Source organism: Stegodyphus dumicola, chromosome 5 (genome assembly GCF_044657685.1).
Source record: "Stegodyphus dumicola isolate Sdum_Otavi_A_Nest chromosome 5, ASM4465768v1".
Taxonomy (NCBI): Eukaryota; Metazoa; Arthropoda; class Arachnida; order Araneae; family Eresidae; genus Stegodyphus; species Stegodyphus dumicola.
The window spans coordinates 20,283,604-20,309,658 of NC_140772.1; the positions used below are offsets into that span (position 1 = coordinate 20,283,604).

At 35.6% G+C, this 26,055-nt stretch overlaps 1 protein-coding gene across 3 annotated transcripts in view; it reads left to right on the plus strand.

The window, feature by feature from the left end:
* Positions 1-25,781, plus strand: part of LOC118196090 (sodium/potassium/calcium exchanger Nckx30C-like) — a 326,882-nt gene extending 301,101 nt beyond the window's left edge. For all 3 annotated transcript variants that reach the window (XM_035367485.2, XM_035367488.2, XM_035367487.2), the window contains exons 6-9: positions 6,494-6,667; positions 11,655-11,774; positions 23,184-23,320; positions 25,000-25,781. In XM_035367485.2, coding sequence (XP_035223376.1) covers positions 6,494-6,667; positions 11,655-11,774; positions 23,184-23,320; positions 25,000-25,261 — 693 coding nt within the window. In that variant the 3' untranslated portion in view covers positions 25,262-25,781. The remainder of the gene's footprint in view (positions 1-6,493; positions 6,668-11,654; positions 11,775-23,183; positions 23,321-24,999) is intronic.
* The last annotated feature ends 274 nt before the right edge of the window (positions 25,782-26,055 follow it).

Sequence of the window (26,055 nt, forward strand, 5' to 3'; positions counted from 1 at the left end):
ATTAAACCTACTTCGCCGACACCGCATAAACCACAATAGAATACATGCATTCTTTAAAATTCACTTTGTTTTCCATAGAGAAACTCTGGCGCTAGGTTCATTTAACAGTATTATATTTCGTTCATATTATAACTCAGAATGCACAAAATTTATATCATTTAAAGAATTATCTAATCGTTGCCACATGTTCTATTCAAATACTATAATAAAGCTAGAACGATGTATAAAAGAAATTAAGCAAACAAAACAAAAAGAAACAGTTTTTCAAAGACTATTGAGTATTTCTCATTCAATTAATTCAGTTTTCACTTCGCGACAAGGCAAAAATATGTAAAAACTCGAAATATCTGTATTAAATATTACGAAGTAAATCTTAAACGCTTATTTCCTCGAAAAAATTCCAGAAAGAATTAAGCAGGATTTAAATAATAAATGAAGGCGTAATCTTTGTTGTTGCGAAGCTAAGTTTCTCTAGACTGGCAACAAATCCGCTATCCTGCTGTTTCAAATGTAAACAAAAGCAATGGCCGCCATCAAAAACATTATTAGGCTTAGCGGTACTTAAAGAATTTTAAAATTGTTGATAATTCTAAAAATATTGCATACAGATTTTCTAAAGGCATAAAAATCTTACCCGGAAGATAAGAACAACATAATTCAATCATTTTTAAAGCAAAAAAAAGTATAATTTACAAACATATAAGAGTAAAGAACCTGAGATCACTGAGCCGGGTAACAGAGTGGATTATATATATAAATATATTTATATACGTTTGGTGCGGCCGATTGCAACCAAAATATGCAAGGTGCACATCTACATGTTATAGCAGTCCTATATACAAACTTTCAACGTTCTGAGGCTACTCGTCTTTGAGTTATGCGAGATACGTACGTAAGTACATACGTTCGTACAGACGCCACGCAAAATTCTCTTCAGAATTAATTTTAAAACAGTTTTGTATTTTTTTGGAGGAAAAGCATGTTTTATTCTGTCCTTACGTACATATATCACGGAAATACATCGTTAAATTGCATTTGAAAGAGGTCAAAATGGGATATTTTCGTTGAAATATGCTGCCTGAAACTTTTCGCGATTATAATACTTCCTTTTTACTTCGCACAAGGAAGTAAAAATTCTTTAAAAAGACTTGATAGTCTTCTGATGTAGTTTAAATTTTCAAGAAACGTCATTTAAATATTACATGTTTGATACTTAAGTCAGTTCACTCATTCCTTTTAATTCTCATAAGGCTTTAAATCCAAAAAGAGTTTACTATTTTCTCCTCCTCCATAAGAGATCTGATTTCGATAATAATTGTGGGAACTGTGTATCTGTTATTGCCTTCAATGTGTCTTCAGTAAAGTTAGCTTAGTGAGTTTTTATTTCGCATGTTTCACAAACGCTCAGTATGTCCATCTTTGCCCATATGGTGAACTTCTATCCATTAAAACATTTCGTCTCTCACGTCTGCCAGTATACCACCCACGACCACAGTATCGGTTAAGTGGTTGCAAAGGTCCTAAAAGTGAGAATAGAAGGTAAATATCAAGATCTTTGAAAAATGCCCACAAAAGATCACATGAGATCAAAACCGAAAACTGTTGTGACCTACACATTTAGACGTCATCCTCCTTGTCCCGTACGCCCTCTTCACCTCAGTTCATAGACCAGTGGTTTAGTGGTTCAGCTCCAGGTTCTTAGGTCCACCTCAGCGTGGTCTTTGTGCCGCAGAAGTTGTGACCCCTGATGGCAAATTTAGCGGTGTGGCAAGAGAAGGATTGATAAAAGTCTCCTCTTTCAGGAAGTGGGGGCCCGGGGTACGGCAAGGGAGGCATTCTAAACCTCTCAAGTGCTTTTTGACTGGCAGTCTCACGTCCCGCCTGATACGAATGTCTTCAGTGGCAAATTTGGATTGAGATACTCCCGCAAATCGTCTCTATCGTTCTGGAAGAATTTGTTTGAGATATAATCTTGATAATAGTCTTCAGTAAGCTAAACTATGAGTAGTAGTGAGCTAAATTATTCCTTGTTAAAAAAAGATAATCCCCATTCTTTTAATTTAATTATAATATCAGCCAACTTTTAAATATGCCCAAATAAATGTTTAAAAACGTCTGCGGTATTAATGAAGATGCACACTTTTAGCTTTTTGAGTATGTAAAAAAAAAATTTAATGAGTATGTTATTACAAAATTTAGTATCAGTTGTGTGGTTTATTTGTCGTGAGTTCTTAAAAATGTTTAACTTGCTTGGAAATAAACCTATATAGCTAGTTGATCTATGAGTCAATTAGGTATATTGTTATTAAAAACGTTTCGTACCAGGTATGACATGTACGATCATCTTTTATTAATTGCATAATACTGCAAATGTTTATGAAATAGATCATACTGCATATCTTGTTGCATATTATATGTACTAAAGCCTTCAAATATGGTACTAAGCAATAGGCATGCTTGTAAAATATATCACTATTTCAAGAAACCACGTTGCATTGCAGTGCATCTTTCCTAGCGCAGTGGAAGGTGTTGTATTCCTTTTATCATAGAAGATATTTGACATTTGATCATTTATTAGAAGATATTTGACATTGATTGATATTTGATCTTTGTTAAAGTTTTACAAAATATGAAATGGATAATAAACCAAATTCCAAATTTCAAATTTGGCTTTCCAGATGCCCATATTCACAGTAGGATTACGTCATTCACAACTGGATAGCTCTAGGTACCGTTGTTTTAGCACAATGCGAGAAACATTCATACATTCATGCAGGTTCTTCATTATTTAATTTTTTCAAATATAATACAGGGCGATAATATTTGGTGGCAACAGTTTCAAAAGTGAAACGGACATTCAGGGTGATTCGACGCAAAATCGCAAAACGAAAACAATAGTCCCTCAGGGACAAAGCCCCTTTAGACTAAAAAGATACGAGCTTCCTTGGTATTTATATTCGCACAGAATTCTCTGACCTTAGAAATGGCCAATGCTGAAATCAGGCAAGTGCACGCCATTGGATTTCATATACAGTGGTGGCCACAATTGTGGACACTTTTGGAAATTTTTATGTTTTTGAACTTTGTATGCTTATAGAAAATGTTACGTTTCGCACAATGCAAATTGTATATATCATTTTAAAGAGAATTTATTATTGAATTCAATACAAAACACAAAATTCAATTATTCGCAATACAAAAAAAGTTATATGTATTTTAATATAAATAAAAAACACAGTTATGAAGTGGTTTGTAATGTCTAGCTCTCCTGGCCAATCACTGTTCTTTTTCTGAGAACCAATCAAATGTTAGTAACTGCCAGTAGAAGCTGACATCATGTTTACACTTGAAACAATTCATTATTTTGCTTTGTTCTGTAGAAGGAGGACCTGTTTCTTATACAATGCAATTACAAGTAGGAATTTTTGTAAAAATTTTAATATTTAGTCAAGAAGCAATGACATCAAATAAAAGAGTAGATTTGACACCTAGAAAGAGATGTAATATTATTGTGTTACGAGAAAGTGGTCTTTCCTATGCTGAAATTGCAAGACAGGTGGGTGGTTCACTGACTACATCTGGAGTCCGAAAGTTTTGTTTACGATATCAGGAGACAAATTCAATAAAAAACAAAGAAGGAAAAGGCCGAAAAAGGGCATCACATCTATTGATGACAGAAGAATAAAAAGACTATGTCTCCAAGATAGAAAAATGTCATCAGCGGCCATCAGAAGTGATCTGAATGATGCTGGTGTTTGTGTCAGTTCAAGAACAATCAGGAGAAGATCAACAAATGTTGGACTGGATTCCACGAAAAAAGCCTTATATTAATTTTCAGCAACGAAAAAAAAAGACTACAGTGGGCAAAGGAACACATTAATTGGACAGATGATCAGTGGTCACAAGTTATATGGAGTGATGAAACTAAGATATCGTTATACGGTGGTGATGGGCGAAAATATGTAAGACTTAGAATAGGAGAAGAGCTACATCCTGACTGCATTCAAGCAACTGTGAAGAACCCAGTTAGTGTTATAATTTGGTCATGCATGTCAGCAGATGGTATTGGTCACCTTCATGTCATCGATGGGACACTGAATGCCAGAAAATACATTGACACTATTCTAGAACCAAAACTTCTAACTTCCATCAGAGATCTCTTTTCCAACAATGCTTCGTTTATTTTTCAGCAGGATTCTGCTCCTTGCCACACGGGCAAAATATCGAAAGAGTGGTTTCGTACAAAGAGCATTAAATTGTAATCATGGCCAGGAAACAGTCCTGACCTCAATCCTATCGAAAATTTGTGGCACCGTTTGAAAACTCTTGTCCGAATGAGGCGCCCATTAAATAAACGGGAACTAATTGAGGCTATAATTGTTTCCTGGAATCATGTAATAACGAAAGAAGAGCTTAAAACTCTTGTCAGCTCAATGAAACGTCGATGTGAATCTGTAATCAAAAATAAAGGATACCCTACTAAGTACTGATACCTCACTGCAATCATCACTATCTAATGTATATCGATAACTATTATCGTTTAATTTTTTTGTATTGCAAATAATTGAATTTTGTGTTTTGTATTGAATTCAGTAATAAATTCTCTTTAAAATAAATGATTTATACAAGTTTGCATTTTGTGAAACGTAACGTTTTCTATAAGCATACAAAGTTCAAAAACATAAAAATTTCCAAAAGTGTCCACAATTTTGGCCACCACTGTATATATTCGCACATAAGAAGTAAATCAGTACTGGGTCCGAACAAAGGGGCTAAACTTCAATTACATTAAGCATGCTCATTGCCTTTTACATTGTTATGCGCTCGTGTTAAATGAATACCTAATACATGAAAGAATGTTTCAGATGATATAGTAAATATGTGAAATTTATTAAATTCAGAGAATCAAATTCAAGATTATTTATTTTGTTGTGAAGTGAATTTCCGTGGACCTTAACACTTTGCTTCTATATTTAAAAGTGCGTTGGCTTCCTCAAGGAAAGCTCCTGAGCCAAAGTTTTTGAGTTAAAAAATGAAATTAAAAAACATTTTAATGATTGTAAACAGGATTGCGCTTCAAAATTGTTTTTTGAAATGTGATTGCAAACCATTTTCAGTTTAGAAGATGTCATCGTTGTCTTAAAGAAGCTAATATATACCTTCTTGGATTTACGATGCGTTATTTAAAGTTAGGCATCTGGTCATTATATTCCACAGACAATGTTTAGATTAGGACAATGCAGAGATTAGAGGACAGTGTTTCAAAAATATGAAGAGTTTTCTGTTGAAAATAAATGAAAATTTGGCACCAGTGTTAAAAAGCACATTTAGAGACATTTAACTGTTGGAAGATGTAAAAATATTTCGATTGAAAAACTGAAATATAATAGGAGGACCGGAAAGTAATGTCGTTTCTGCGCATGCCGACAACAACATGCTCTAAGAGCAGAAGTGGAAGCCAATCCATGTCAAACACTCTTAACCAACCTTGGTCGATCCTCCAAGAACATTTAAAGCAGAATGGAAAAATAAGCAAAGCAGGTGTTTGAGTCCCCCATAATCTGTCCGAAAAGAACAAAGCCAACCTTTCCATCACATGCAACGTATTGCTTCAACGGCACCCTACAGAACCCTATTTTGATCGTTTGACTAATGGAGACGAAATCATAAGTCCTATATGATAATACAAAGCTCAAAAGGCAGTTTTAATAGGGGTTACAAAGGGTTTACATCCCGAAAAGGCGTTTCTGGGTGTTTGATGGAGTAGTCGCGGAATTGTTCATTTTGAAGTGTTGAAACCTGGACAAACTAATAATGCAGACCTTTATTGTGGACAACTGGATGCAGTGAACCTATCTTTAATCGAAAAATATCAATTGTCAACAGAAAAGGCGTCATTCTGCAACACGACAATGCAAGACCGCACTCTGCAAGACGACCACTGGAAAAAAATGAATGAATTGGGGTGGAAGGGTACTGCCATACTCACCCGCCATCCTCGGCCGATATCGCAGCATTGGATTTCCATTCATTCGAATTCCTAGAACATTTTCTTAGTGGCAAAGAATTTGAAAATTTGGATGACGTCCAAAATGTCCTCTCGAGATATTTTACTCAAAAACCAATTGATTTTTGTCGGTCCGGGATTGAAAATATGCACATTGGATGGCACAAGGTTGTTGATAACGAGGGTGATTATATTATTGATTAAATATAAAAAACTTGTTAAAAATGTATTCGTTTGAATTTAATGTAAGAAAGCGACATTACTTTCTGGTATCCCTATTATTATTTGCTTAAACATTTTTTTTTTAAATTACAACAACTCGGACTATTTTCCAGTGTAAGATATAGAACAATAAACTGACATCTCAACAAACCTGATATAAAATGCCGTTAAAGAATTTAGCCCATGAAATGTTTGGTGACATTTTTAGTGCAACAACCGTTAAAAATATGAGTTGAATAAAGTAAGTTTTGTTTTATTTTCCAGGCTGACGTCCAGGAAGTTGTCGCAGCCCTTCAGGCGAAACCTGAACCCGAGATCGAAGTGGATGAACCATTAGATATCTCATGGCCAACAACCAACAAGAAACGAATCACGTACATCCTCATGGCTCCAATCATCTTCCCTCTTTGGCTCACACTTCCCGATGTCAGACGAGATGTGAGTCACTTTTCAGCTGTTTTGAGTTAATCTGCAGCTTCTAAATCTCTTTACATTTGCCAGATATCAGATTTTCTTGAATACAGCATCCTAACGTAGACCACAAGACGAGTTATCGCTAACGCAATTATCAGGAATTAACAATTATAGTATTGTGTACAACTGTGAAACCATAACCGATGGTTTAACTTAGGACAATGCGCAATATAAAACTTGGAGATTTCGTTAACTTGCGTACATGTGTAATATTTAATGGCTTACCCAGGCTAAGAAGTTTCTAATTTTATCTCAGTAGTGTGTTAGATACCTGAATGTCCTCTGTTTCTTGGAGTTAAACCTACTCGTGGAAACACAGGCTCATTCCCAACCAACTAGCGACGCAGGAATATTCTTCCGACAATGACGAGTACTTTCGCATCAAAGAATGAACCTCATTAATAATGTGATACTTCTTTGGCGAAATGAAGCAACTCCAATGATGGAACACAGCAATAACTTTTATTTAACACTCAAAAAAAAAATGGCGACATACAAACAAGAAGAGAAAACATATTCTATCATTTAAAAATAAATTACATTTTTCGTGCGATAGTCGCACGTGGCACTCGAGTCTGGTTTCAAATATTGCCATACACAAATACCTTAATGTTCATCTATTTAAATTGTTTAAACTACAAGATTTTAATATTATTTAAAGCTGTTACAATAATAACTAAAATACGTAGCGTATTCGGAAGCTAAGAACCGTTTCATTCAAGCGCCGTCGCAGCGCTGTGGTAGGCGTCCCGCGCATGGGCACTAGTCTTTCTTGTTCACTGACTTTCAATTGTCGCCACTTTGGTTGCTCTATGTTGTGTTTTCAGTTTGCTATGCACATTCAAAATGTTTAAGACAATTAGTTCTCCCGCTGATGTGACATTCGTGCCGTGACTAAATTTTTGAACGCGAGGAATATTAAACCGGCCGAAATTTATCGTCAAGTGACAGAAGTTTAAGTTGAATACGCGATAAGTGATGGAATGGTGAGAAAGTGGGTAAGAATGTTTAATGCAGGTAGAACAAATGTCCACGCCGAGGCTCGGAGTGGTCGGCCTTCTGTTGTCACCGATGATTTGGTAAGGAAAGTTGATGAAGCAATTCATGAGAACAGACGCTTCACAATCACAACTCTTTCAGAGGCATTTCCAGAAATTTCACGTACTGTTTTGTTCGAAATTGTGTCTGACCGCTTGAATTATCGCAAACTGTGTTCCCGATGGGTTCCAAAAATGCTCACTGATGTTCACAAAACAAAGCGACTTGGTAGTGCCCTGACATTTCTCACGCGGTACCAAATTGTGACAGGTGATGAAACTTGGGTGTGTCATTTCACACCAGAATCGAAACAACAATCGATGGAGTGGAGACACACTCATTCTCCGAAAAAACAAAAATTCAAAGTGACAATGTCTTCACAAAAAATCATGTGCACTGTCTTCTGGGATAGGAAAGGCGTTTTGCTTACTGAATTTCTTCCCAGAGGTGAAACCATTAATGCGGCACGATATTGTGAGACTTTAACAAAACTCGTATAACTTGTAGAGTTCCCCGCTTGTAAATGCTACGTTACAGTTGAGCGTGAGGAATCTTAAGAACTGATAAGCAAATAATCGCTTGAGTTCGTGTGACAAGAAATAACAAGATGAAAGGGTAAATGACCCTTTATTATTCAAATAAAATTTAACAAAACTCCGTCTTGGAGTGTACAAAAAGACGACACTTGGGCTTGAGCTTAAGAGGCTAAGAACTAATTAAAACTAATCTAAACCAAAGAGATATAGTCGAAGCTATCAAGATTTTAACAGAGTTGTCCCCTTAGCGCTAATTGACTGCGAAGCTATCAAGAGCCTGAGTACGACCGAGCGTAATAACAGCTTTGAGAGAGAGTAGCCAAAAAGGCGGACGCGCGGCTAATCAGAAACTCTGATTCTCTCTAACTCAGCAAGTAGAACTTTGCAGTTAAATACCGCTCCTCCTCATTATGTATTCAGACGTGATTCTAAAACTATGTTCTGGAAGAATTTGACAGGAAAGAAGCTTAACTCAAAATTTAACTGCTAATAAAATTAACATAATCATTTAACTTACAAACTTACAAAATATAACGCCGAGGAACAAATGTTGGAGGTAATTAAATCAACAGTTTATCTCAATTTTAAAGTCAATCTCTTATTTTAAGTTTCAGACCTAATAATTTCAGTATTGCATAGCTAAGATTTTCGTAAACTTCTGAACTGGATGAATTATCGCGACTATAACCAAAGAGACAGTAACAAAGTGGCATTGTTAGAAAATTTACATAATTTCCAAAATTTGTTTAACTTGTAGTTGGGTTTATTTTTAAGTGGTAGGTGTTATAAGGTCAAAAGGTGGTTATAGGCTTGTTCTATCCCCCGTTCGGAACGTAGCACTGAAAACCTTCGATGTGCCAGTGGGTGTGACCTAAAAGTGTACAAACGTGCACGCACATGTGACGCTGAATTTGAAAATGGGTATTGCTTTGTAAATACGAGTAATAAGCTTATAGTGAATATGTCTTCTAAAATCGTTTACAAGTTTTTTCTTTTTCTAACGATGCATGCATGAACAGAACATTGATAATGTCAACATCCTCAAATTCACGTGATTCAAGTGGGAAATCGCTTTGCTACAAAACAAAAATGAGGCTTCAGAAAATATTGTTGCGTGCGTACTGGTTCGTAATAGATTGAATGCTCAAGTCTGATGAAAATTTAATAAAATTTATTCTTATCCCACGAAATAAAACAAAATGCTGAAATGTTTCCTCACAGATATTCGTACAATATCACAATATCACACAGTAGTTATATTTTAACCTAATAAAACGCTAAATAAAACTCAATCCGAAAACGCAGAGAAATCTAATCCGATCTCTACGCGCATTCGCTACAATCAGCAACGATAAAACTTAGTAAACAACTGAACTGAGATGTTTTTCTCCGCTTTATATAAGCTTTTTAATCATGCACGAGATCTTTCTTGTATTTTCTCGAGGATTCTGTGAGCAAAAGAGTACAATTAGAGATATCTATTTATTAAATATTAAATGCGCGTGCTGCTGTATTTTTACTTTTTCGACGTAGCTTTCTCTTAACACTTGTCACACGACGCAGTTTTCATCATCGCCTTCATGGTAAAAATAAAACGTTACAAAAATGTAGACTACTAATGCTATTCAACACAGCGGCCCTTCCGATAACGTCCTTTCTGTGTGATGTACGATTATATCATTCAGGCACTTCCCGTAAAGTCATCATCTGCGATTCTGTTTTTGTAGCACGAAGCTGTCCGCTTATTACTGTATTTCTGCTTACAAAGGCTGTTCACACATTTTTTAGACGAGGTATATTGTATTCACAAAACTAAATTACAAAAAATTCTTGTGTATTAAATGTTCTATTTGACATCCCTTATTCTGAACTATCTTTCGACACCACGATTTCCAGAATAATAATGTCTTTTGAAGTGGCAGAAGAGGTATTCTATCCCATTCCTCCCGAACAGCTTACCAGAGTCCTGTTAGGGTTTTGGGACAACGTTTAGATAATGCAGGTTTTAAAAGTACGAAAGCACAAAAATCTATAGGCGACACATCGGGAGATTTAGTAGGGATATCAATGAAGGGTATGACCTTGATACCAGTTTTTTGTTCCACATTTCGTTTACAGTGGATTTTGTTGTGTGACTACTAGCTTTGTCCTGATGGAGTCTCACAGATGGATGGCACTGTGGGTAAACCGTTGGTATTTCATTCAGAAACATTGGCGATAAAATAGGTTCCTGATAGTATTTGGAGTTAATCTTGACATTTTTTGCACTCTCTTTATTTTTAACTTGCCATTATAAGAAAAACACGCAACAATCATGAATCTCTTTAAAAAACTTTCTTTCGATTCTTTGAACCATGTACTTAAATTTTTTCTCCCCTTTTATGATAATAAATGGCTCTTTTTTTGTTACAATCATTTACATACACCCATGCTTCATCTATTGTGACAATTGTTTTCCATTTTCTTTGGATAACTGTTTCTCATATAGAATTCTGCAGCGTGTCCTGCGTTGAGCGATATGCTTTGGAAGAAGACGATGCACATTGAGTTTTTTCGCTTTCTTAAGTTTTAAATCAACGTTTATCATTTTGTTTACAGTGGACACCGAGCGTTTTAATGATTTTGCAACTGTCCTTTGACTAGGGGGATTTTCTTTTAGCATTAAACAACGTACCTTTGCAATAGTCGAAGATGTCCGTTTTTTCCTTGCGTACTTGTTTGAAATTTTTGTCCCACTTGAGGCTCCAATTTGACGTTTGTTTCCTTTCTTGTTGAAGATATTACCTATTGACGCTTTAGATATCACAAAACCATGACTCTCACGTCGTTTTTGGATAACGGAGTGTGCATATTTCTCTTCGGAAAGAGCGTAAATGTAGCCTTCGAACCACTACTTTGTTAAATTCGCCATTTTGAATAAAAACAAAACTTTCAAGCCACAGACGATAATTTTGACTTTTAAAAACATAGTACAATTGCAATTACGTCTTTTGAAGCAAACGATGTTTTATTACCGCATACCAAAATCGTCTAAAAAATGTGCGAACAGCCTCTGTATTACGTGCTATTTTGTTCACACCCAGAAACTTGCCGAAAAGGAAGTTGCTATCATCAGTTTTTAATTTTTTTCCTTAATCATGATTCTGTATCTTTTTTAATGTCCTTCATTAGCATATACATTTGCGCACATTACATACTAAGTTTTGGAATTTCATGAAATAATTACGCGTATTTCTGTTTGAATAAAATCTTTAAATAATGTTGTTGCATTGTGGTAAAGATCAAATGACTTCATCCATCGCCACCTGTTTACTGTAGAAGCATATTTCAGTGTAGTTTGTCTTTCTGTTAATTCGTTCTATTTTCTTTTTCTCAAGGAAAAAAAGAAATGGTTCTTCATTACCTTCCTCGGGAGCATTCTATGGATTGCTATATTTTCTTACTTAATGGTTTGGTGGGCAACTGTCGTCGGACAAACCATTGGAATTCCAAACGAGGTAAGCTTTCACGCCTCTCTCATGTAGTGTAGGTTGTGTGCAGTAACGTGTTATGCCGCAAACTAAGATGATAGCAATGAATTTTGCACAGGAATGAGTCATACCGTAAGCTAAGATGATAGCAATGAATTATGTACAGCAGTGAGTCATACCGTAAGATAATATGATAGCAATGAATTATGAACAATAATGAGTCATACCCTAAGCTAAGAGGATAGCAATGAATTATGTACAGTAATGAGTCATACCGTAAGCTAAAATGATAGCAATGAATTATGTACAACAATGAATCATACCGTAAGCTAAAATGATAGCAATGAATTATGTACAGTAATGAATCATACCGTAAGCTAAAATGATAGCAATGAATTATGTACAGCAATGAGTCATACCGTAAGATAATATGATAGCAATGAATTATGTACAGTAATGAGTCATACCCTAAGCTAAGATGATAGCAATGAATTATGTACAATAATGAGTCATACCGTAAGCTAAAAGGTTAGCAGTGAGTCATACCGTAAGATAATATGACTGTAGCTTAATTAGGTAAAAGTCTATCCAATTTCAGAAAAAGGAGAAAATCAGCGTAATAATCTACGTTCAATTTAAATGAATTTTCAACACATCGAAATGGTGTTACTGTTTTCGGTTACGTAAATACTTATCTGTCGGAAACAAACCTCACGTTATTGCCAATCAGTGAAGCAGAATACCTTTTATTTATACTTCGGCGTTATAAATATTCACTGCTCAGTGCATAATAAAGAATCATTTAAAAAGATATTTTACCATAAAGAATTTGGCAACAAGTGTTATTTTATAACATGAGTGTGATAAATAAATTACTCTCCTAAATTGTGCGCTGCAATAATCTCAGCTCTTCTACGTCTGTCTAATATAATTAGCATCAAAATTAAATCTAATGGTTAAGGGTTTTTCTAAAAAAATGCATAAATTTCAATCAAGATGAATGTATCTGACAGAATATAAAAGCAAACAGACGGAACCAAACTAAGCAGATTTTTCTAATGGAACTGCACGCTATGTTAGTGGAGGCATTGTTGGAATCAGTACGTAAGATCGCATTTGATATTTTAGTTTTAAAAAAGGCTAACTATTTAGCATCATTAAATAATTACAATCCTCAAAAATATGTACACGTTTCCTATCATATAAACTTACATCTTTAGTTATGAAAACGTGTTACATTATTTATGCGATATGTTTTATTGAAAAGATGTTATGTCTCGTGAAAATGGGTGCTGTTAAGAATCATTTAGACTGATATAATCAGGATCTTAAGAAGGCAGTTCTGTGTTCGAGGTGGAGGAAAGTTATTAAAAGTTAAAATATTGGAATATGTGTTGCGGAATTGGATTAAAATATTATTTACACTTTCGTTCGTAAATGAAAATCATAGTATGAGAGATTATAAAATACAATGTAAGTGGAGTTGGCTAAATGAATCAGGTTGGTGCTGTATTAAGCTCAAATGAAAGGATTAAAATTGTATACCAGAGCTAAAAGTAAAAGCAATTAAAACGGTTAAAATGATTATAAGTTCGGAAACAAAATCTGAATGCTTTCAGATTTTACATTACTCCCAAAGGGGCGTTTTTTTAACGTTTTCTGTGTTACCTTTATTTATTAAATATCATATATTCGCACTCAAACCATAAAATTCAATTCAACAGCAATATCGCAAAATAATTTTAAAATGAGCATTTCTTTAGAATTTCGGATACACAGCATCGCGCGCTGGAGATAAAAATATTTTCTTTTCGTACAGTGTTGCCATTGCTCGCTTTGAAATCATTGAGTTTCTTAATAAAAAATTCGTTAAGTGTTACAGAATATGAAATCGATAATAAAACAAATTCCAAATTTCCAGATGTCCATAATGGATTACGTTATTCAAAATTGGATGGCTCTAGGTACCGTTGCTTTATCACAATAGAGAGGAACATACATACATTCATGCAGATTCTTCATTATTTAATTTCTTTAAATCTAATATTTGGTGGCAACAGTTTGAAATGTAAATCAACGCAGAAAGTGAATAGACGCAAAATGCCAAAACGAAATTAATCGCCCTTCTGAGCTGAGGCTAATAAAAATATATCAATAAAATAAACTATAAAGAGAGGAATTGAAGACCAACTGGATAAAATTGTTGAACACTGGGTTCCTCACTTCTGGTTCGGTACTGAAAGTGCTGGTCCTAGAAATTTCTTTGTACATAATGATAAATAATAATAATGTACATAATGATAAATAATAAATAATAATAAAAATGTAATATTGTAGATGACTTTTGGTTTGCCTTATAAGAAATTAGATTACGTTATTCAAAATTGGATGGCTCTAGGTACCGTTGCTTTATCACAATGAGAGGAACATATATACATTCATGCAGATTCTTCATTATTTAATTTCCTTAAATCTAATATTTGGTGGCAACAGTTTGAAATGTGAATCAACGCAGAAAGGGAATCGACGCAAAATGCCAAAACGAAATTAATAGCCCTTCTGAGCTGAGGTTAATAAAAATATATCAATAAAATAAATTATAAAGAGAGGAATTGGTGACCAACTGGGTAAAATTGTTGAACACTGGGTTCCTCACTTCTGGTTCGGTACTGAAAGTGCTGGTCCTAGAAATTTCTTTGTACATAATGATAAATAATAAATAATAATAAAAATGTAATATTGTAGATGACTCTTGGTTTGCCTTATAAGAAATTAGACATATTATTAGTTAATTAGCTTCGAAAAAGGTAATAATGTATAATTAGCAATGGTCAGTGCATTTAAAATGGCAGTGATGGAAAGGACAAGGTTACTATGGAATCAAAAATAGTATAAGCCCCTAAGGACTTAAATGAAGAGCATAAGAATAGTAACTGACAACTATTAAAATTTAATATTGTATTTAAAAATCTCGGAATGTTTAAGAATGAGAGAAAACATTCTATGGGAAATTAAGTGAAAAATATAATAAGTAAAATCAAAAGCGGTATTATGATCGAAAACTATAAGAAATGAGTTAAAATTAAGAATGAGCAGAAAATTACAGATATTAAAAATAAAAAAAGAAGTTAAAAATTACAACCATTAAGTTAAAGTTATATGCAAGAAATAATTCTAAATTCAGAGTGTGTTGAGGATTAGAAAGTATGTGTGTATTGTGTGTATTGAGAATACGGCAAAGCACACTAGGGCTATCTGCCTAAGGGGAGGGATACCTTTCGTGGAGGACTTTCTAAGAGAAACTGGCTCGTGTACACGTTACACATGGGGGAAACCACGAAAACGCCCATGCAGTCAGCCCGTTCGCGGGATTCGAACCTCGGACCGAACTACCAGTGTTCAGCGATTTTACCGCTCGGCCGCTGGTGTGCCCGATTAGAAAGTATGAAAAAATTCAAAAGATAAATTTCCTAACAATTAAATAATTTAAATAATGTAATACAGAACCTATTTCTGAAAAATTACGCTCATAAAATTTAACAGGTTGAAATTCAAAGCATGTTGAAAGTTAAAAAGGTTAAAATGTACGAAAGAAGTTAAAAATTACATCTAAAATTAAAATGAAAGTCTTTTGTGTGTTATATTTATTTATTAAATATCATGTTCTACGTACTCAAACCATAAAATTCAGTTCAACAGTAATATCGCAAAATAATTTTAAAATGAGTATATCTTTAGATTTCTCGATACACAGTCTCGTGCGCTGGAGATAATTTTTTTTTTCGCACAGCGTTGCCATTGCTCGTATTGAAATCTTTGAGTTTGTTAATTAAACATTCGTTGAAGTGTTACAAAAATATAAAATCGATAATAAAACAAATTTTAAATTCAAATTAGGGCTTACACATGCCCATATTCTATGGAACATTACGTTATTCAAATTTTGATGGCTCTAGGTACCATTGTTTTATCACAGTGCGAGAAATATATGTTACGGTGAAACACCGAAATCTGGAGAATGTCGACTTTCACCGGTGAATGACAACATTCACATTGTCGCTTGGTGCATGTCCGAAATATTTTCCGAATACTCTTATTTCTGACTTACACCGGTAAATGTCGACATTCACCATGTGCTAATGGTGAATGTTGAACATATAAGAATATTATATATTCTTCTCCGTAATTCAGTCTCGAAAAAACGCACTTGAGACTTAAAATGAGAACTTAAGAACATAAAACCTTAAAACACACAGTACATTCAAAATGAGAAAGGAAAATAATAAAAGTTAAAAACTTACTAAATTATGTGATTCAAATCTTATTTACTGCAACAACTTAAACTATTAGGACACTTTGAATTGCACAAGAGGTCCTTGCTTTTACAACTGCATTTATTTGTGGAACACTTCCCTTTGCAATGACAGCACGTACATAAACTCCTCTCTTTTCGAACTACACCAGAGCATATCTGTGATCGTCGACATACACCGGTGAGGGTCCGAATATACAAGAATGCAATGCAATATTCGATCTTTCACCGACGTATTTGGTGAATGTTGACATTCTCCGGTGAAAGTCGACATTCTCCAAGTTCGGTCTTTGTCAGTAACATTCATGCAGATCCTTCATTGTTGAATTTCTTTAAATATAATATAGGGCCATAATATTTGGTGGCAACAGTTTGAAAAGTGATTCGCGTTTATAGGTTTCAACGCAAAATGCCAAAACGAAATTAATATTCCTTCAGGGCTAATTGTCCCTTAAAAATTGCCTTTGACTAAAAAAAAATTAACTTCTAGGTTCTTCATTCTTAGCACTGCCCTGAAACAAAAATTATGCAGCAATACATGCTAGAATTCCAGAATGTAAGCAGAAAAGATTATATTTAAACATTTGCCTCGATTAAGATCACTTCTTATAAGCAGTAATAAAATAATTAGAAGAAAATATACTTCGATTTGAAAAACCACAGAACTCTCTGGACGACACAACATGTCATCAAGTGCGGAAGCATTTCACAATGATGATATTTAATTTAAAGATAACAAATAGGTACGATAGAAAAAACTACTGAGTTTTATTATTATTTTTAATATAAAGTATAGAGAAACTTCCTAACTGAATCAATAATTCCTTGTAATCCCCCCAGTTACAAACTTAATTTTAAAAAATTAAACTTACTTTCTCAAAGTTTTTGCACTAGATGATTGATGAGGCAGAAGATAAAATGGAATCTATTGAACCTTGGCATATTTTTCTTGAAAAGCAAAAAAAAAATTTTTTTTTTTTTTTTTTTTTTTTTTTTTTTTTTTTTTTTTACGTTTATAGAACGTTCGAGCTGCAAGCAATTCGAATCCACCAATGATAGCGCGCAGGTTGGAAATGCGCTAGGAGCCGCTGTCCAGATGGCTCCCTCTAAGATTCTGGTCCTGAACCTCCTATTTTATACTACTAGCGTACAATTCAGAGCTAGAAAAAGTTATGTTGAGTAACTTTTCCTTGTTCTGAATTGTACACTCCAGTGAGTTGTAGACAAAAGAGCTCTAGTTGAAATTTATTTGTAATTATTTTTGAAGATGATATTGCAAATCATTTTAATTGTGGCAATAACAATTCATGTAAACGAGTTAAATTGAGTTATTTAGTTAGAATAATTAAAAGAGAATCTCATAAATTGATGTCTAATGCTGCGAGTAATCGAATTATGAATGATTTTTATTCCGTCGTGCAATCTAATCATCTGATGAAGTCTAGTTATCAACCTTGGAAGGTGTATTTTAATTTTGTAACAGTTATTATTAATTTTGAAACCTTTCAACTCTAATTTCCCTACCGGAGTGCTTTTAGAATCGCGTTAAATGCAAAAGAGTTAGAAGAAGTATTTAAAGGAAGTTCAACTTGCTTCGAAAGAGAGTGCTTAGGAGTCCTTAGTGGCAAACGCTGGCCACTAAGGACTACTTCGTTCTTGAATCTATTACCCTCGGCCATTTTGTACGTTCCTTTTGGGAATAGCCGGTTAGTTTAAATTAAGAGCCAACTACATTAGGTATTTGTGTCTAGCTTCGGCTAAGTCTATAATAGTTAATTTAGTTTCTTATTTTCTTATTCTGATTTAAAAGCCCGATTGGAGGCTTTCCTTTAAGCCCAAGAAGGGGCCATCCGTTATTATTTCTTTGAGTGAATAAAGGGTATTTTAACCCTTCTCACGTATCTATAGTAACTATTGAAACTCAGTGATAATTCCCTACTTAATTGACTAGGTTCCTCGATCTTATATCTAGGCAAAGTATTTAGGAACATTATTGGCTGAAATGTTGACTTCTAGTTGAAATGTGAAGAAAGTGAAGCAAGCAATGAGTCCTATTGCTAGGATCCTGGAGTATAGTAAAGCTGATGCATGGAATAATCAGAGCAGAAACATTGCACCGGACTCACAGAAAGCAAACCTTTAAAATTGCAAAATCGCTTCTATTCTAATTAATCTACATTTCGTTGTTTTCTCAGATTGTACTAGTTTACAGATCATACTAATTTTGATTATCATGCCATTTTTCTGTCAATGCAATAGGTCCCATGTTGAATATGAAAAAGGAAATACAATGATATCCACAGGTGTTTAAAAGCATTAACAGTAGTAATTGTACGTAATTAGGAAACAGAGCATGTGCAGCTTTTCAAAATATTGATAAAAGTATTCGTTGATTTGAAGAAAAAAGTCGCTGAAACAATTGTGGACTGAGTATTAGAATCCTTTCCTAGACCATAGCCTATGGCTGAAACTAAATTTCGAAAAGTTTCTCTTTGTGCATAAAGTATTTTCGATTTACAATTCTTAGTGACATCGCGAGTACTGCAGTTCTAACTGAGACTGCGACATTGGTGAGAGGATTTAAATTTTGTGTCTCAGTACATATTTGCATACCTATTTCAACGTCGTCTCCCAATTTCATGAATTTTGATCCATCCCCGAGTGAATTTTGTATTCATAGTATATTTGCTTGTCTGTTTTAATATTTGTCTGTCTAGTCTTCCTTTCTGACTCAATAAAAGATCTCGATTTAGACAAATTTTATTTCTTGTTCATCTAAAGATTTGCTAAATCTATTGCGTCAGTCCATAAATTTTGGTGCAGAAAATGCGTCCATTTTTTGGTAAATTTGTAGGGTTTATATTTACTTTAACTAACATTTATTTTAAGTTTAAGCTATCTTTCCTGTCAAGCCTTTACTTTCCTCTAGAATTGCCAATGCCAGAGTATGAATAAAGGGTATTTTAACCCTTCTCACGTATCTGTAATAACTATTGGAACTCAGTAATAATTCCCAACATAATTGACTAGGTTCCTCGATTTATATCTAGACAAAGTATTTAGGAACATTATTGTCTGAAATGTTGACTTCTAGTTGAAATGTGAAGAAAGTGAAGCAAGCAATGAGTCCTATTGCTAGGATCCTGGAGTATAGTAAAGCTGATGCATGGAATAATCAGAGCAGAAACATTGCACCGGACTCACAGAAAGCAAACCTTTAAAATTGCAAAATCGCTTAGAACGCGCAGTATATTCAAATTTTAGCAGAAGTAAGTGTGTGTGTATGTGTGTGTATTTAATTATGGCAAAGCACACTAGGGCTATCTGCCTAAAAGGAGGGATGCCTTCGTGGAGGACTTTCTAAGGGAAACTGGCTCGTATACACGCTACACGTGGGGAAAACCACGAAAACGCCCATGCAGCCAGCCCGTTCGCGGGATTCGAACCTCGGACCGAACTACCAGTGTTCAGCGACTTTACCGCTCGGCCGCTGGTGGGCTATTAGCAGAAGTAAGATGAGTTTAATTAGAAGAGAAACGAGATTGTGTGTGTGCTTCTTGAATCGCTAACGTGAAGGTTGCTAGGTAGAAATTTAAGAACTGCGCGTTTCGGCCTGTGTGCCTATCTCGGCAGTTCGTTGAATCTTTCAACTGCTTAATCAGTAAGCTTGCTGAATCTCAGCTGTATTTTAGAACGCGGTTAAGTTAGTTACGATTTCAGAGCCTCGTAGGTAGGTGGTGTATTGGTGGTGGTGGTGTATTTAATTATGGCAAAGCACACTAGGGCTATCTGCCTAAGGGAAGGGATGCCTTCGTGGAGGACTTTCTAAGGGAAACTGGCTCGTATACACGTTACACATGGAGAAAACCACGAAAACGCCCATGCAACCAGCCCGTTCGCGGGATTCGAACTTCGGACCGAACTACCTGTGTTCAACGACTTTACCGCTCGGCCGCTGGTGGGCTCTACGTAGGTAGGGATCCAGTTGTTTATTCATCCTGTCATTAATTTTTAGTTTCACAGTTCTGTTTTTGTTAAACTGCCGGGTCGGCGTAGTTTGTGAGCGTCAAGTGAACGCAGCTGTTATTTCTAAAGTAGAATAAAAAGGGATTTAAACCCTTCTTACGAGTTTGTGTAATTTACAGTTCATAGCAGTCACTACCATAGTTGCTGACAAGTTGGGGCCACGCAACACTACAAATTTTTAAATAATATAAAAAAAACACAATTTAACATTTTAATCAATTATATATTTTCCTCCATTATCTACAATGTCTCGCCATCTTACAGCCAGCTTTTTTATGCCATTGCTGTAGAAAGGCTCTAGTTTTGATGCAAAAAACCAGAAAGTTCATTGTGTACATCCTGTTTAGAATTAATTTTTTCCCAGTAAAAAATTTTGTAAGGCATGAAATAAGTGAAAATGCCTTGGGGCAATATCTGGGGAGTAAGCAGGATGTGGCAAAAGCTCCCAATTAAATTCACTCATTTTTTGCAACGTTGTTCGAGTCGTATGCGGTCTAGCGTTATCACGATGAAACAACAACTTCTTGATATTCAGCAATCGTGGGCGTTTTTTGATCCATTCTGAGTTTAGACGACAAAGTTGTTCACTATAAACTTCTGAATGAATCGTTTGATTTGATTCTAACAGTTCAAAACGTCCTGAATGGGGTTCATCATCAATGCGGCTTTTTACAACTTTAAATTTTTTAAACCATTTCTGGACAGTCCTTACGCTAATGGTGTATTCACTATGTACACTATTAATATTCATCGCTGCAAACATGGCAGATTCACCACACGAAGATAAAAAATGTAGCACAGAACTTTTATACTGATTATCTATATTCCTCTTCTATGGGTATTAAAATGCGTTCGATATTTACGAAAGTTGGTGATAAACTGAATAATATGTTAGTCAAACGATGACAATTTTCAGCAGGTTCCAAATTGTATTGTTTTAGTAAATGCGTCATAGTGAATTCCACGCATACTCTTAATGCGCACGAACTTATGGACTGACCCGATATACACTGGTGTGCAACAATTAAGGACGAAGTCGAAAAATTAGCATATCAGCTTAACGAATAGGCAGAGAGGACAGAAAGACCAATCAGGAGATTAAGTAAGGTGATGTACGGTAGCACATGCGCAGATATGCAGGTAGACGTAATGGGGGAGTGTCTGAGTAGTATAAAGCATGTTGTCGGTGTAAGATCAGTATTTCTGGAAAAGAGATTGCACGCCGTATAACAGTTAAAATCACACCGAGTTGCTGCCTCAGCGAGAAATGGCGAATAATCAAATTGTTAGACGACATCTGGATGCTTTTACCCGAGGTCGAATTATTGGGAAGTTGGAGGAAGGCCGCAGTGTGACAAGTGTGGCTGCAGAGTTCGGAATTGCTCACAGCATCGTTTCACGACTTTGGAGACAATTTCAAACTACAGGAACAGCTAACCGGGGGTTTAGTAGTGGTCGTCCACGAGGAACCACACCCGCAGATGACCGGTATATTGCCTTACAGGCCAGAAGAAACAGGCGGTAGACAGCGGGAGAAATCGCTAGACACACGACACAGGCGACTGGACGACCGATGTCGCGTTTTACCGTGGCCAGAAGACTGCACGGTGGTGGTCTGTTTGCACGATGCCCTGTACGGTGTGTACCTCTAACGCCTGCCCATCGGAGAAGGCGTTCTCTGTGGTGCCGGGAACACCGGAATTGGAGAGACAATGAATGGGGACGAGTACTCTTTACAGATGAGAGCAGATTCAGTCTGAGTAGCGATTCTCATCGCATACTCATCTGGAGAGAGCGGGGAAGCCGCAATCATCCCTCGAACGTCATTGAAAGGGACAGGTATGGAGGTGGCGGTGTTCTCGTTTGGGGAGAAATCATGCGTGGTAGTCGTACAGACCTTCACAATTTCGACGCAGGTTCAGTCAACGGGACCGTTATTGTAACGAGATTCTTCTTCCATATGTGCGTCTTTTTAGAGGCGCTATGGGTCCGCAGTTCCTTTTCATGGACAACAATGCACCATGTCATCGCACAGTAGCTGCCGAACAGATCTTAGAGAGTGAGTATATTGAATGTATGGATTGGCCGGCACGATCTCCGGATCTCAATCCCATCGAGCATGTATGGGATTTTCTAGGCAGACGCTTGGCAGTTCGTACCTTACCACCAGTAACGATTCCGGAGCTTCGATTGGCGCTGCAAGACGAATGAGCAGCAATGCCTCAACAACTCATTGACACTCTCATTCTCAGCATGGGCCGACGCTGTGAAACCTGCCTAGCAGTCAGGGGAGATCATATCCCCTATTAAAGACCGGATGTTTCTTGCAGGACACCCATCACAGGGATGTTTCGGCCTTCAGTCGCATTGCGCTCCATGCTACTTTTTCAATAAAGCTTCTTTTTATCCCTCTGATTTCTCTTTTAGTAAGTGTTGCTTACATTACTCATGTCCTTACGTATTGGGGATCTTACGGTATTAAATGTATTGATTTGGAAAGCTTTTGTACAAAGTTATACTGAAAACACCGTCTCGTCCTTAATTTTTGCACGCCAGTGTATTCATTGCATATCTGTATGTCTGCTTTAATCTCTACCAAATTAACGAAACATTTCTGTTTTATGAATCTCATTAAATCTGGATTTTATTGTATACTTATAAGTTCAACAGAAAAAAGTTTAAAATATATAAAATTTACTTGTAAATTTTAATTTTTATGATACAAAATACCAATAAAAGCTTCCAAATATGTGATATTTACCCATATGAGCCATAGGAGATATTTACCCATTTACGTTTATTTATGAGTTCGTGTCCTTTATATTAAAATTAACGTGTTTATATTGTGTTTATATGTTGCCTATAATTATCTATAGAAGAACTAAAAAGCTGGTTTATATTTCTGAAAAGTTAAAAGCCAATCAAATTTTAGCCAACGGTATCTTAATTTAAAGATCTTTAGTGATAGTTACAACACATGGCACTCATTGGTAAGGACTTAAAATTCATACGGAAAGCTTGGCACATTGACATTGCTGATTGTCATGGCAGATTTAATGTATTTTTCCTTTGGATTTTGAAACATTACTGTTCTCCAGGTAATGGGGCTGACGTTCCTGGCTGCTGGCACCAGTATTCCGGACCTTATTACCAGCGTCCTGGTCGCCAGAAAAGGGTTCGGCGACATGGCTGTTTCCAGTTCTATTGGCAGTAATATCTTTGACGTCACAGTTGGGTGAGTTGCTTCTTTTTTTTCCTCTTAACTCCTTTCTGGTAGAATAGCTATCGCGTTTGGGGATGCAAGTCACGCTTAAATGTATATACATATATAAAGCTTATTTATTTATTTAATTCAAATGAAATCTTTAATTGAGTATATTTTAGTACGTAATAATAAAATTCCATAGTCAAAAATACACTTAAAATTCTAACTGTATGTTCTTTTCATTTTTAATGGCGACGGTCTCTTATTTGAAAGTACGTGGAATGAAATCCACAGCCCCGTAGTCAATTTGTTTTTCCCGCCTTTTTCTACACGTACAGTTTTAGAATGTTCTGGAGATATTTAAAGCGAACTGGAATGGCTGACGAAGCTGACGTCATTTCTTGGAAGCTCCGCCTTTCCAGAGGCTATAAAAGGACTTGAAAAGGAATATCGGGGTCTTTTCTTTAATGTAACGATACAGTAAACTTCATACAAAAAGCTATTATTAGTTCTTTTTATTTTACTCCGGAGATCTGATTTTTGTAACTGCTATTTCTCCTGAATAATAAAAAATGGATCATGTTTTTTAAACTTATCGTCTGATTATTTAAGCTACGACTAAAGCTGATACATCACATATATATATAAAGAATTCTAAATATATACTAGTTACTCATGGCAGTATTCGAAATAACATATCTGTTCTACAGGGGGTAGGGTCCTTGACCCAGGCACTCTGGTGTTTCACCGTTTCCCCAGTGCGTCAATACAAAATCAGACTTTTTCTGAAATGGTAAAAAAAAAAAGAAAGGTGACAGTTCTATATCTCCCGTTCTACTGGATCAGTATCGAGGCTGTTGCCAAAGGCAGACGTAACGTGCTCTTCTTGACACGAGGAATTTCGTGGGCGTGGGCTGACTATATGTCAGATAAGTAAGCATTAGTAACAACAACGATGTAGACAAGTGAGCATTAGTAACAACAACAACTATGTAGACAGCGACAATTAGTAACAACAACGATAATGTAGACAAGTGAGCATTAGTAACAACAACAACTATGTAAACAAGTGAGCATTAGTAACAACAACAACAACAACAATGTAGACAAGTGAGCATTAGTAACAACAACAACAACAATGTAGACAAGTGAGCATTAGTAACAACAACAACTATGTAGACAAGTGAGCATTAGTAACAACAGCAACTATGTAGACAAGTGACAATTAGTAACAACCACAACAATGTAGACAAGTGAGCGTTAGTAACAACAACAACAACTATGTAGATAATTGAGCATTACTAACAACAAGAATAATGTGCAACAAATTATTCTTTATTGAAAATATTGCTACTGTAGATTTAATAATCCATTACAAAAATTATGAATAAATAGTATATTAGCTAGAATTTTTGCTTTACGGGGTCATACTTTAAAACTCTTTTCCATTAAATCTGTTAAAATCTGTTTTCAAAAGCATTTTTTACCTTTGTCTTATTTTGTGAAACTCTACAATGGAGGTATGTGCCTGGAATCATTATTTAAAGAAATAAATCTTGGAAACATAATCTTCGAAGACATTCTGTACCAAAGGAATTAAGGTAGAAATAACACATTTTAAGTGTAGTGTGCAAGGAAAGTGTTCTTAATTCATTTCATTATAATTTTTAATAACAAAAATGATTTTTTTTATATTTATTTACATGCAGGCTTCCTTTACCGTGGCTCTTGTCGGCCCTTGTGTTCGGACCCGTGAAGGTGAGCAGCTCCGGTATGGCTTGTTCCATCGTCATCCTCTTCCTGATGTTGATCTTCGTCATAGTGTCTATTGCCCTCTTCAAGTGGAAGATGAACATCGGTCTTGCTCTTGTCATGTTCCTCCTCTACTTCGCTTTTGTTGCCATGAGTCTTTTACTGGAGTACAGAATCGTCGACTGTGAGATCATCATGGCCTACGTTACTGGCCAATGATGACCCTTCGGTCGACAACAGTTTGGAGCAACTAGTTGTTGACTTCCACAACAGTTTAGTGCAATGACTATTGACCATAAATAACAGTTTAGTACAAACTTGTTACCATAGATAACAGTTATGCAACGATTATTTAATGTGGATAACAGTTTGTTGCAACGTGACGTTGGCGTGAACAAGAGTTGATGCAATGACCACTGAATGTGGATACCAATCTAGCGCAACGGCACTTGAGCGCGAATTACAATTCAGTGCAATGGTGAATGGAAATGGTCAACTGGAGCAAAAATAGCTGGACAGCAGATGCAAACGTATAACTGTTTGTAGCAGGATACCGTCTCCTCTAAATTAATTAATAAACTGACATTTGATCTAGGAAGGTCTTTGTTAAAATGTTTTCAAAAGCGTTTTATTTCGAACTGCCGCTCACTCAGGTGATCTCTATTGCAAATTTTTATTTTGGAAATTAGAATACCGGTGGGATTTTCAATAAATTCTTTAGCTGTCCGAAGGGAAAAAAGTGAAAGTTTGTTATGCTTTCATCTTATATTATGAATTCCAGACTTTCAGAGTTCATCTATCTATAAATGTCCAGGAAAAATATCTAGTCTTCAGAACTGACTGTATATGTGTGCAGAGTTGCAGAATGATTTGCCACTATGAATAAACATTGAATTGATACGTAGAGATTCTATACGTATATATTCTATACGTAGAGATTCTATACGTATTGATACGTAGAGCATCTGTTGAGATTCTGATCCCGTAATCGTGATCGTTTAAATTTTATTGAT